We start from the raw sequence: 13,602 nt of genomic DNA, 5'->3' as shown, positions 1-13,602 counted from the left end.
TCCGGCTCGGACCCGACGGCGACGTTCTCCAGAACTCGACTTGCATAGCGGCCAGTTCTCGCCGGCGACCCACATCTCATCCCACCTTGTAGACCACTTGCTTACACCAATGCGGGTTGCGGAACCTCTCCTTCCGCTGGTTGTTACTGGCAAATAACGAACTCCAACAGCGACGTCTTCCTCGTCTCGACGCCGCACTGCCGATTCAGTATGGAGCCTGTGACCTTCCCGTCTTTCCCATCTTCTTGATGCTGAACAAAAGGCACAAGTCGCGGAGTCGACAAAACGGCACTCCCATCTGGGTGGTGTTTGATGGTCGCCGAAATAGCTTCCCTTTGACTGATGAGTGTTGGACTTCCGCAAAGCCGGCGTCATGATCTGAAGACGATCGGCTTGAGGGGGTCGGGAGCGGTTCAAGCCCCGGTTAGCCGGTGCGCTATTCCTACAGCATCCCCCAATGTACCGGGGTGGTGCTATGTATGTTTTCCGCTCATTTCGGTCCATGTTGGACCGTCCCCGATTCATCGTCCATGTTGTCATGAGGGGTCAAACACGACTATGATCAGATACAGCCGCGGGTCATTAAATCGCATAAAAGGCCCTCGTCCCTTGCATCGTGGCGTTCGTAAGCTGTCTGCCAGGCTACCATCGCTACGCCCCGAGCCCGACGGACAACTGCTGCCATGCTGGTCATCCCTTCTGCAGCGACGGTGCTCGCTTTCATCTTCGCCGTCAAGGCCACAATCCTGGAGAATGGTCGGCCCAGAGTGACAGACTTCATCGACACCAAGGTGGACCTGGCTGCTGGCGACTATAAGACATATGATGCCGATGCCGAGGAGATATCATACAAGGGCCGATGGGACTCCAAAAAGATATCCTGGTGGGCGTGAGTCTGCACCAAAACCCATTGATACGTATGAAAGATTCTCAGACATTGCAGGGCTCCGGGTATCAAATTCGGCTTCACCGGCCAGACCGTCGCGGTGACGTTTGGTGAACAAACCATCAGCAGCACTTTAGTGGCCTACAGAATCGCCGGTCTGGACTGGATGCACACCAACGTCACAGCCGGAGCGACTCACCTCTTTGTGAGCCCCGAAACCCCGGGCATCGAGCTTACCGGCCCCGTCAGCCCCGTGACTTTCGAGATGAGGGTGACAAACTGGGCTTACGGGGTCCAGATCGAACAGGTCCATGTTGCCTCTGGGGAACAGCTCATCAAGATTCCCGATTACCCGCGTCGGGTTGAGTTCATTGGTGATAGTCTGTCGGCAGGAATGTACGCCACGTACGAGGCGATGGCGGGTTTCGCTTACGGTGTCGGCGCTGGCCTGGGAAACACGGAATACTCAATCACGGCCTACCCAGGCATTTGCGTTGCCGACCAAAACTGTTGGGGCAACCCTAGGGGACAATCTCACCAGTGGTTCTATACGTCTGACACTGGGGGACGGGCGGCCGAAGTATGGGGAGGTATGTGTTATGCGAACGCACCGGAGCAACAGTTGGACCTTGCCTCTTCCAACCAAAGCCAACCCCCTCATCCAAGGCTGCAGATGCTTTCTGGGACTGGGCAGCTGACAGCGGCCTGCGCAGATGACCCCGAACCTTGGGACTTTTCCAGAAACCCCGCCGCCGACCTGGCCGTCATCAATCTCGGCACAAACGATGCCAACGCCGCAAACAGCGTCAGCAAAGCTACTTACGTGGAACACTACAAGCGGCTGATTCAAGGCATTCATGGCAAGTGGCCTAATGCTCAGGTCATAGTCATGGTATGTACACATTCCCGGGTTCTTGTCCTGGGTACTGACTCTCGCCTCAAAGCAAATGTGGCAAGGCTTCTTCCAGAACGGCAACACGTACGACCAAAACACGGATCTTAGGGACGAAGTCTACAGTGTTTACGAGTACTTCAACTCGGAAGAATATCTCAGCAGTCCAACGATATGGGACGCCGTTACCAATACGACCAGGAAGGCGTGCAAGCCGTCAAAGCCGTTCGTCCACTTCTTTAACACCACCGGCATCCTGCAACACAACGACATCGGAGGACAGTGGCATCCCACCGACGTCGGGCAGATCAAGGTTGCGAGCCACCTGATACAGTACATAACTCTGAAGCTTGGCTGGCCCTTGTACGCCACCGGACCCGAGTAAGTGCCCCTGGCTTGGATCATGACGAGGCTTGCTCTTCGGCGTGCAGCATGCCTGTGCCGCTCGTGTATCAAGATGGAAGTGAGGTATTCTTACTTCCACGTCTGCTAACTTTATCGACAGGGTCTACCATGAGACTCAATACTGGAACGACCAGTCCAGCTATTGAGACCCCTTGGGGAGGGGAGAAGAGGCTATACATGAGAAGACTTGGGATATACATGGCTTGGCCCTTGCAGCCTCGGTTGAAACGGCACGCATGTCAAGAAACGCCATCTGTCATTAACAGCCTATATAATGCCGTGATATGCGAGCAGCCTGCCGAGTTGAAACGCCGCCACCATGGTCTGGCAACGACTCAAAACACATCGGCCCGCCCATGACAGTCGTGATATGTATGGAAGAGAAGCAGAAGCCTGAAGAGCCAAGCTTTGATCCTCACAGATCTTTTATGCGTACCAAGGGAGTTGCTCTCGGTGACTTCTCACTTCTTGGTCATACGATGTACAGTGTACTTTTCTTGCGTCCGGACAACCCAGTCTCCGACCTTGGTCCCCCCGCATTGGGAGTCTGTCTGTAGGGAGCGGCTGGCATCTGGCGCGTTGACCGTTTGAGATGCCTCATGGGTCAAGGGCCAGCCTCACAAGGCTACGCTGAAGGAGGTCAGGAGTATCATGCAGCTCGGCCATGACAAGCCGCACGAAGGTGATGGAGAGAAAGATGACCGATCCGACGTCGCTTGGCCATCCCACATTCTTGGCAGGTTAGTCAAGGTGCGGCTGCGGCGCATGAGGATACTCGGGCTGTCAGACGGGTTGGCAGGCTGGGCGACCTTTTTGAGACCGAACGGGAGTTGAGCCGAGAAAGATGAGATGCCACGCGTTCCGGCCCCCTTCGCTCGAATGTGGCGACCAGCAAGGCTTCGTCGAGTCTGACGGGGAAGAAGAATACAGACGAAACTTGACGCTCTGATGGCAGGTCGTGACAGGGCGGGGAGCGCAGAGGATATGACACACAGCACACATGGACGAAAGACAAGAGGCTCGAGCATGAGCATGAATGGGTTGGACTGCCTTAGTCACAGACTTTGCTCGGCGTAGCTCACGACGTCTCACCTTGCTAGAAGCCGTACACACCAGCATCGCGAGTCTCTGTCGCGAGTTGGTAGTAGTTAGGCTTTTTTTTTCTTCCTCGTTTCCTCTCACCGCCTTATCGATCACCAACCCCCCTTCCCCCCTTCTCTTCTCTCCCTTGACGATTTGCGCGGGTCGCACGAGATGTGCAGGAGCCTCCCTCCTGCTCGTGGCTTCCGGTTTTAGGGTTCGGGGGATTTACACACTCTATCGACGATCTCTGCGCCCAGAAAAGGCTCGAAACGTATTGCCAAACCGCATATCCCCTGGTCTCTCAGGGTCCTGGTTTTCCTCTCGTGTCCCCCATTGTCCACGGAAACGAGGCCTTCCGTGACCCCTACTTACATCTTTTGGACCTAAGCGGAGCCGTTGATAGGCACTCCCCCCCCCCCCCCCCCCCCCCCCTTCTCCCCTCTGCTCCTCCTTCTCCGCCCCCCTTGATGATATTCACAAACCGGGCCCCGTCCGAAAAGACGGTCTGGGAAGCACAGCAACCCCACGTCCCCTCTTCCCCGTTGAGAGGGCACAAGAAACTCCATTTTGGGACCCCCCCGGCCTTATTTGCGTCAGGAAGCAGAAACAAGGGCCGCCCGAAGGGGTGGGCGCGCGAGTTGGGACGAAGGGAAAAAAGTGCCAAGATACGCGCACCTTGAGACGGACGGCGCAGTCGTGTGTCAACACCCACCCAATTCATGAGACTCGGACGGTGGACGGCCCTCCCACCACTAACCCCCCGGGCGTTGTTGGCTAAGGAGGAAAGGGAAAGTCATGGCCGGCTGGGGACCAAAACGGCGGCATCTTCCGCCGTTCGTGTCGTCTGGTCGTCGTCGGCAGTGTCGTTCGTCGGCAGGGGAGGGGTTACTTGTAGAGTTGAGTTGAACTGAGTTGAGTTGGAGTCTATCTGTACGGTATACCGAATTCTCGTTGTCGTTTCCCCCCACAGACACGCCCTCCCGGCTCCTTCGTGCGCTAGCGTACGGCGATCCACGAGCTAGAAGGAGGGTTTTCGATGATCAACCTGTTCTCCCCCTTGGGTCTTCTGCCCCGTTCCCCCGAGTCAATCACTCGTCGTGGCCCCCCTCTCTCTCTTGGTCCTATATTGGTCTCTCTCACTTTTGCATGATACCAGCAGCCGACGGAAGACGGAAGGAGATGGAGAGGGGTAAAAAAAAATAAAGTGACGATAAATAGCGCGGAAACACGGTTGAGAAAGTCTAAAGCCTGGCTCGGTGGTTGACAAAGCTGTTTGTCAACACGCACGGCGACGGCGTCTCCCCGGGAAGCTCCCAGCGATCCCGCTTCGTCAAGATTCAGAGAGGGCAGTTAGTTGCAACCACCTGAAACGGGAGGGTTGTCACAGACGTGGACGAAGGGGGGGGCGCGATGTCCTGGTACGTATACAGAGGGTATCATCGTTTTCGCGCGCGTGCGTGTGTGTGGTTTTCCCACTTCCCTTGCTTCCATTTGAGACGATGGCAATTGGCTCTGCCGCACTCAGAAGCGGGAGGGGGCTGAGAGAGAGAGAGAGAGAACTTCGTATACAGGTATGAAGGAAGTGAAGGGGGGGGGCGTCGACGCAGCAGACGTCTCTGAAGCTGGGCGGCGTTTCTCCTCCTACCACTCATTGCCCCGACGGGGATGCGGAGCACGCGGAGTTACAGCGTAGGAACGGGAAGCCATACGCCATGACGGCAGAACACGACAGAGAACATGGGGAAAGGGGGAAGGGGGACAGAGAAATCCCGACGGGGATCGCAGACGGTGAGATGAGGTCGTTATCGACGACGTCGTTGGGCAGTCCTCGGTTTCGCTACGCACAGCTGTTCCGCGTGGCTGCCCCTCGGGAGGGTTTTTGGTGGGAGGACTAACCTTTTGAGAGACAACGGCGCGAGATGGACAGGAGGAGGAGGATCATGTTTTCGGCAGTCGACTAGTAGCTTCGCAGCAGGCGCCGCCGAGCTGCTAGGCTGAGGGGGAAGAGGTAGAGAGAGCTTGGTCAAGCTCGACTTGTCTCGGGAATTCTACATCGTATGACGCGCCAATATCCGTAGACTAGTAGTTGATCATGGTGATCAAAAAGGCTGATCTGGGATCGTCCGGGGGGGGGAGATGGGACGTTGTTGGAGTTTTCGTGCAGGGGGAGGGGGTTCGTGACAGCTTGGATTGGGATGCGTTTCCATGGCCCTTTTCTTCCTCCGATTCTCGAGCGCATATGGCAGCGGCAGAAGACGTTGGGTGTCATCGCGACGGGCTGCCCGTCCAAGCGGTGAGCAGACAATCCCACCCCCTCTCCCTCCCTGTGACGCTGTCGGCGGGCGGCCCAGACTCCGTCCCTTCTCGCTTAGCGAAGGGCTCAAACGCTGACGTCTCCGATTCTCGACGGTATCACAGACCCCAATCCTCATTCATCTGACGGTTTCAGCAGCGTGGCTGGTAATGGCGGATGAGGGGGAGGGGAAGGGGTGTGTGGGAGGGAGTGTTATCCAGCCCTGGAGAGAATCCGCGCATGCAGAGTGGCTGGTCCGTCTGAACTGCTTCATCTGCGTCGAGGGAAGACCAGCAGCGGCCTGTCGAGAAAACCGCAGGGCAGACCACACTTCGGTGAGGGATGGAGGGGCTCAGGGAGTGAAGGCTCTTGATCAGATGAGACTCTCGAAACATAAACCTATGGAGGTTTCCCCTGCATTCTCCCTCTCTGTCTCCCATTCCTGCACGCCGGGGAGTGGGTGAGTGGATGAATGGAAAGCACCTGTGGTAAGAGTGAGAGTGAGCATGAGAGTGAGAAGGATGACTGAGATGAGGTATGGTGTGTGCGTCTACATCGAATGAAGCTCAACGGGCCAATAGGTCGTCGACTAAGACGAGGAACGACGAAGCAGCAGAAGCTCCGTCGAGGAAGGGATTCCCCCGTTCAAGACCACCGCTGCCACCCAAAGTACAGACACTAGTTAGTCCCTGTACTGTAGTACTATGCAAGTGGCCATGGGAGTTCCCACCGTCCGTCCTCCTCAATTACCGCCCGAGAGGGACGCGCTAACGCGGTAGTTGGACGGACACTCCGTCGTGACGGATCCGGTCGAGCAAGTTGACAGGAATCCCACCGCCGTGACACCGGGAACGTTGGAGGCGGACTCTGCGGACTGCGCTGCGGTGTGGAACACAGAGCAGAGTCGTAATTTTATCGAGTGGCCGGTAGCACTACTAGCTGCTAGCGCGCGATTCTTCGGCGGCCACGCTTCTCGTTGAGTAGCATCGACGCACGTTCACGAACGAAGCAAAGCAGGCTTCGAGACTTGGAGACGGTGGGAGGGGGGAGGGGGAGGGGTGAGGGAGTGCGAATGTACGGTATTCGACGAGAGAGAACCCGACCCCCATGCCCATGGCACCCGCCAAGAGAAGGTTATGAATCGTCTGAGGTTCTGACTTTCTGCGCGCAGCAGCAAGAGAGTGTGTGCAAGCATGCATGCCTGTTCCTGGTCGCAGCCAGCGAGTGCCGGCCAACCTGGTCCAACTTCTGAATCGGCTCTGCAGGAACAGGCCCAGCTCGGAGCCCGTGATCAACGCCATCTACACTCCCCCTGTCGTTGTCGTCCCCTGCAAGGATCTTGCCTGGCAGGCGGCGCTCATTGTCGACATGAAGAGGCGGTGGTGGTGGCCCTCGCTCACCGTCTCGGATGTATTCTCGCGTCTTTCGGCACGGCCAGTCAGTCAGCCAGCGACAGTCATCGCTGGATGCGACCGCAATGGGGCGGCCGTTGCTGACTACGACCCAAGAGGGTGGATTGATGGACTACAACCAGCCCGGCGACTGTCAATCGGCTTGCACGCGACGCCGCGGGCCATTTGAGACATGCACATCAAGGGCGGGGGGGGGGGGGGGGGGACACTACCTGTCCCAAATATCTGGTACACGGAGTCCTGCCCAGAGGAAGGATTGAAACGAGATTCGCCCAGTATTTGTGCATGCGTTGTAATACCGTCTTTCATGACCAGGGAGCGGTAAATCCACCTTCCCCCCATGACGCCATCAGGGCAGGCAGATCAGACCATCTCCAGAGTCTTGGCCCGTCGTCGCAAACCTCGGAGTGTGTCTCTTGTGCGCTTAGACCGTCCCATCCCAGATGCGCCAGCTCTCGTCCGGAGTTGAAGAGGATAGCAGTATCGGTCGAGGCTCGAGGACGGCATGAGGTGAGAGGGCGCAGGACAGACGGCGGCAGGGGAAAAAGGGTTTCCAAGGCCCATCGCACGCTTCCCGATGAACCTCGACAGGGACAGGCCACCGCTGCTCTCTTCCCGGCGTGCCGGACAGGGGTGAGACCACGTCCCCCATATCCCCCACCATCATCTCTTGTACGGTGTACGATGTACCGAACCTTTCGTTAGATGGCCAAACACCGCCTTCGAGATGTTCCGTGAAGCAGCACAACTGGTTAGGTTTTCATTGTCCCGGTTTTTGACTTTACTGGCGCACTGGACGCTAGAAAAAGGGGGGGGGTTTTTGGTCTCCGTAGAGTCTAGCGTCGAGCCGAGTCAAGACCACAAGTGAGGGAGTGGGAGAGAGTCATGGTGGTGTGTCCGAACCGGGGGCACCAAGACCGCCTTCCGGCTCGTGTTGGCTAACTCGGACTCCTTCAACCTTGTTGAAATTGCAGTGAAGGAGAGAGCGCAAGCAAGCACAGCCCTGTGGCGACGGATGTTGTGTATTATTACAGAGTAGTGTGCGTACTATTTGTTAGCAACTGAGATTGACCGTTGAAGGCATCTCTGCCCCGCCGCTCGCCCACAACGTCTACTAGTTCGATCCTGTCTTATGTATCCGTAATTCCCATATCCCCCCCCCCCCCATTGCAGCATCCTCCCTGCCTCACTCGAGTGGCCCTGCGGCATCGTACCTGGCGCCGCAGGCATTGTCCATTCTCTGTATTGCCGCGAAATAGTGATCACCATTTTGCGGGTCGGCCATGTGAATCCTTTTCTTGTGCCGGGGGGAAGCTTGGGCAAAGGGTTCGGCGAAGGGAGGTATAACAACAGAGTTGCTGATGACTCGGGGAAAAAGCATGACAAGCCAATAATGACGAAATGAGAACAAGAGATGGAATAGACTGAGTGAGCTTGCTGTACTTGGTGAGTGTGCGGCGGGAACAAAGACTGAGAGAGAGCCTCATGCTGGCGACGCTTTGAAAGTCTCATCTCGGCGCGCGTTTACCGCTCTCCACCCCGACTCCAAGGAGATTTGGAGCCGCCTACAGATAAAAAACCAATAAGTCCCGGCATCCTCGGGAGAATACCAGTTCAGCCATGTCTTACCTTAGTCGCGACCACCCCCCCCTACCGCTCACGTAGCCCCTGTTTTCTCCAACAACTGACAGCGAGGCCGGCGAAGCAGAAGCCTGGTATTACGACGCATTGCCGGCGGTAATTGGAAAGAGGCGGCGGAATGAATTCAGGGTCCAACGAGATCCATACACCCAAAACAACAACAACACCACCAAAGGAAAGGAGGTGGGAAGAAGAAAAAACAAAGGCGTTCCCGTGACGGGCAAGGAAGATGGCGGTTAATTTGTGGAAATACTGGCTTGGGAACATGCATGAAACGGAACAACATCCCATCACATCTGTACTGGCTTTATTGAATGGCTCTGTGGAGGTTGCGGACCACGACGATAATAGAGTTCTCCGACAACCCCTGAGGCCTGGTAGATCAGAAAGGGGGTTGCGCGGGAAGGGTGCAAGGGAAGAAGACAAGAGGAGGCAGAACATTAAAGGCCGAGTTAATATGGTTTATACGAAGAGTGACGAGAAGAAACAGGACCCCCGGACGACACATCGATATTGAATAAAGTGCTTTAGCCCCGATGTCAACACACCGCATTGGAAAAGAGAAGCCTCTCCGGAAAGAGACTTTTGCAGAATGGACATTTCAACAAGGGCCGAGTCAGGACAACGCGAAAAAGCTTAATGTGCTGCCGGCCGAAATTGCATCGGGCACCACGCCGGTTGGTGATAAGTCAAGTCAAGCCAACCGAACGCAGACCGCCAATGCTATGCTGTTGGGACTTCTGTTCGACTAGATGGCGTACGATGGATTGTCCGATGTTCTCCCATGACCCATCCCCGATTCGACCGCCTGATTTCCTTGTCCCATGCCCCTCCCGCGATGTTACCATCTTTCGACTCCCTTTCATCCGGCATCCATCTCTTTGCTCTCTCTCCTCCCCCAGTTTAAAGTTGCAGGTCTCTGTTTCCCCTCCCTGCTTGCCAACCCATCTCCCATGCAGATCGGCGGACTCTGCTCGTCTTTGGTCGACGCGGGTTCGGATCGGCGTCACTGTCGTCCTCATTAGCCGCCCCTCGACATGGGTTCGAGTCCACACCACCATGAGACGGCGGCGACTGTTACCAACCGAATCAAGTCGATGGATGAGGGTTGAATCTGTCGTATTGCACCCCACCCTGGTTGATCTCTGACTTTGGACGTTCTTTTGATCTCTCCGCGTGGGCGCTGCAGCGGCAATCCCGGAGAGTAGCATCGGACCGCCTCGATGGTAAGAGGCACCGAGAGAGAGAAAGAGAAGAGAGAGAGAGAGAGGCCGATGAAGGGCACATCACGACAAACGGCAATGGCCAGACCCATCATCAATCAATTGGTCAGACGGATAACGTGAAGCCGGTCTGCGCACCTACCACGACTTAAGCTACGCCACCAACACACCACATACACACAGACGCACATCATAGTGTTGGGAAGAAAGCCAACTCCGTGACATGCACGAGACACCGAGTTTGTTATACATGGCTGACAGAGCAAGAAGCAAGAGCCAACTCGACAGTCTTTTTTCCACCCATACAGGTCCTTTCCCTACCCCTCCCACCGTACACCCAAACTCAGCCGCATTGCGGGAGGGACGGTGATCGGGCAAAGAGGATGGGATGTCAGGGCCGCTCGGACTAGGGTCTCCAGTTCGTTTCATCGGCTGAGGGGAGGAGGAGGAGGAGGAGGAGGAGAATGGGAGGGCTTAGAGCAAGAGGGGGCAGGGCAACCTAGGTGTTGTGTTGTAAGAGCGAGATGGGGACAACCCCCGACAGTCCACGGGTAAAATCAGTTTGCTGCCCGCCCGCGCGACTTTTGCAGTGCGGCCATTTGTCGTATGATCTGAAGTCTCGCGACTCTTGAGAAACCAGTCAACGGTCGACCTTGGAGAGTTTCAACTTCAACGTTGCAAAAGAACGGCTGAAACCGGGGGGAGGGGATGACCAAGACGCTTGTTGTCCTCTCTCCCTTTCCTTCTCATACACAAACACACACACACACACACACACACACGGCAGTGATGTCTCTTTTAAGCGTAAATTCTTGACTGTCTCATCCCAAGCCTCTCTGACACCTTCTGCAGCGTCGATCATCTCTTTTTTTTTTCTTTCTTTTTTTCTATCTCCTTCTCTACCCGGGCCTTGTCAAATCATCGTCCCCCCCCTCCCCCCCCCTTTCTCTAACCTCTTTGCCTCGCACTTCTCCTCGGCACCAGTAACCGCCTCTACGTGAAAGTGACCGTTCGTGACTTTCCTCCTTCCTCGTTTGCTCCCCCCGAGAACGAGATGCTCCACGGAGAAAAGAGGACCGCTTGGCAGAGAGCCCGTCCAGCCTGAACCATAGCTGGGTCAACAGCCAAGAAGCGCCAAAACGAACCGTCGCGATCGGCGGTCCCTCCGTCCGGTCTCAAGCTCTTGGACGCGGTGTCGAATATGGGGACTTGTCTCGTGGCCGTTGCTCTGCCTCTTCCGTTTGAAGTGCGCAATCGAGTGTCTCGTGGTCGGGACGATCTCGACGGGAGGCGACTGGGTTCGATCCGAGTTTATCCCCATCCCCCCCCCTTCATCCAGTTTGCCTCACTGCAGCACTAACCCTCCCCCCACCCGAACGCCCAGCGAGACTGGTGTCTTGGGATGGAGATGTGTGTGGCTGAGTTACATCAAAAGTCGGACTTGACTCGATTTCACAGTCGGTTGAGTAGACATGGACCCAAGAGTGGTGATGATGGTAATGGTGTTGCCCATCCGTTTGATTCTTTGTGGTGGCCCTCTCCTCTTTCTTCTCTCTTCTATTTACATTACCACACCCGTACACGTGCTCCATGGATACAGTCTTCTCGGCTGAACTGTTAGAATAAGGACGATGAAAAACCAAAACAATGCCAAGACCGGGAACTCGTACAGGATGAACCCGACATCTCAAAGATGTCTCCAAAACACAAGAGCCACACACACACACACGTACACACACAAACACTCAACACACCATGTAAAACTCGAAACGCCTGTAGATGCCAAGTTTTTGTCATTTGTCTGGAGGTGCAAGACTTTCAAGTCCTCGACCACCACCCAGTTCTTTGCCTTCCCACACACTCCCTTTGCTCCAGTTTAAAAGGGAAAATAAGTATAGAAAAAGAATAAGAGGGAAAAAAAGATAAAAAAAGAGGCAGAAAAATCTTAACACATGTCAAGAAAGCTAAATTCCTCCATGCCAGTTTTGCCGTCCAATCCCCCCCCCTCCCATCCCTCCTTTCCCACCCCTTTCCCGCGCCCTCCCGTGGATGATGATGTTTTGAGTGATTTTGCCAATCCGTGGGGAATCCCTGATGTAGTTTGTTGTAAGAACGCCGTGGAAGGAGAACCCAAAGTATTTTGGTTTTGATATTTGGGAGTTTGTTCTTTTCGTCGTTTGCTGATTATGATTGTAAAAATTTGTACGTGTCGTTTTGGGTAAAGGCGTTGTTGTTGATGATGATGCTGTTGCAGTTCGCAGGTGGCAGAAAGTGATGATCTAACAACCCACGTGGTATCTTTTTCCTCCCGTTGAAACCAAACTGGAAAACCACCACTCCTCCCCTTCTCTTTCCTCCCCAACTATTGGGCCTACGGGCCAGTCTTCCCAATTGTAAGAGGCAGCCATCTCCTCCTCGCCGTCGTGTTGGTCATGATATAGTTATAATAATGGAAAGTAAACAACTGTCGTTGTCGGATTAAACGGGGGGCGCCAGTGAGAGAAAAAGCCTTTTGCTTCAGTTGCCGCCGCTTTCAAAGTTGTGGCACCCGCGCTCGTGGCGCTTCATGTTGCTGCGGACGCTAAAGGCCTTGCCGCAGCCGGTGTGCGGGCACTTGAAGGGCTTCTCGCCCGTGTGAGAGTGGCTGTGGATGCGGAGGGAGGACGGGCGGGAGAAGGCCTTGTTGCAGGTCTGGCAGATGTAGCGGTCTTGGCTCTGCGGGAACGAGGCGGCTGAGGAGGGCGAGATGTAGTGGTGGTGCTGCCACGGGTTGGAGCCCGCGGGTCCGAGGCCGACGGGCACGGGGGCCATCGGCGGGAACTGCTGCGGCAGCGGACGCTGGTAGTAGATGGCCGACATCTGCGCCTGCGGAGGGGGCGTGGGCTGCATGGGCGGGTAGTAGGAGGCCGCCATGGGGTTGTGGGCGGACATGTACCCGTGCGGGAACGGCTGCTGGGCGTACGGCGCCTGGACGGGCACGCGGGGCACCATCGGGGCCATGCTGTGACGGTGGGCGTCGGCTTCCAGAGGAGGCGTCGACTCGTAGTAGTAGTTGCCGCTGCTCTGAGGTTGGGAGACGACGGAGAGCTGGCTGACGGATCTCGTCGAGGGCGAGTTGTAGCCGTCGAAGGAGGCGTCAGAGCTCATGGGAGGCGTCGGGGGGAGGCCGCTGCGGCCGCCATAGTGCGAGGAGTTTGGTCTCGTCTCGGACTTGTGGGAGGGTGCTGTGTCGAGAGTCAGTCTGAGGCCACGGGCGTTGTTGATGGTGCTGATCCTGTTGGTTCCGCTTTGTTGGCAGTCCGTCCAGTCCGTACCTTGTTGGGGGATTTGAGGGTGAGTCTCGGATGTGGGCGAGCCCTGGTCGGCGAGACCGAGGAGATTTGAGATGGAGGGCAGAGAACACTTTGATGTCTCGTCCATGGGTGGCGAGGGGGGAGGTTGAGGCGGTTGGACGTATCCGTAGTGTGCGCTCTGCTGGGCGGCGTACGGGTTCGATATTAAAGCGCTCGCCATCGTTGCTGATTAAAAGGTTGGATAATGCCTCTTGCTGCTTCTTCTTCTTCTGCTGCTTCGGGCGGTTGATGGGCGTGATGTGATGCTCCTCTTGTCGTCGATAGTACAAAGTAGGGCGCGGAGAGAGATAGTGGTGACAGTAGTGTTGATGGAGTTGAGATGTTGGTGGGCGATGTGAATATTAAGAACCACAACAAGGTATTAGATGTAGAGTGCAGTGATTAGCCCCAAGTGCCAGCTGGATACTAGAGAAT

At 55.9% G+C, this 13,602-nt stretch overlaps 2 protein-coding genes across 2 annotated transcripts; one reads left to right on the top strand and one right to left on the bottom strand.

The window, feature by feature from the left end:
• Positions 1–683: 683 nt before the first annotated feature.
• On the top strand, positions 684–2,329 carry CH63R_07222 (GDSL-like Lipase/Acylhydrolase; the record flags this gene model as incomplete). Its single annotated transcript, XM_018302197.1, has 4 exons — positions 684–889; positions 944–1,778; positions 1,831–2,159; positions 2,284–2,329. The coding sequence occupies 4 exons, from the start codon at positions 684–686 to the stop codon at positions 2,327–2,329; spliced, it is 1,416 nt and encodes a 471-aa protein (XP_018156975.1).
• Positions 2,330–12,352: 10,023 nt separating this feature from the next.
• CH63R_07221 (C2H2 conidiation transcription factor) lies at positions 12,353–13,348 on the bottom strand (the record flags this gene model as incomplete). The annotated part of the gene is made up of 1 exon (XM_018302196.1): positions 12,353–13,348. One exon carries the CDS (start codon positions 13,346–13,348, stop codon positions 12,353–12,355), a length of 996 nt encoding a protein of 331 aa, XP_018156974.1.
• Positions 13,349–13,602: the final 254 nt, after the last annotated feature.

The sequence above is a fragment of the Colletotrichum higginsianum genome, chromosome 5, assembly GCF_001672515.1.
Source record: "Colletotrichum higginsianum IMI 349063 chromosome 5, whole genome shotgun sequence".
NCBI classification, from domain to species: Eukaryota; Fungi; Ascomycota; class Sordariomycetes; order Glomerellales; family Glomerellaceae; genus Colletotrichum; species Colletotrichum higginsianum.
The sequence above is the reverse complement of the archived record's forward strand: the minus strand, read 5'-3'. Positions and strand labels throughout refer to the sequence as shown.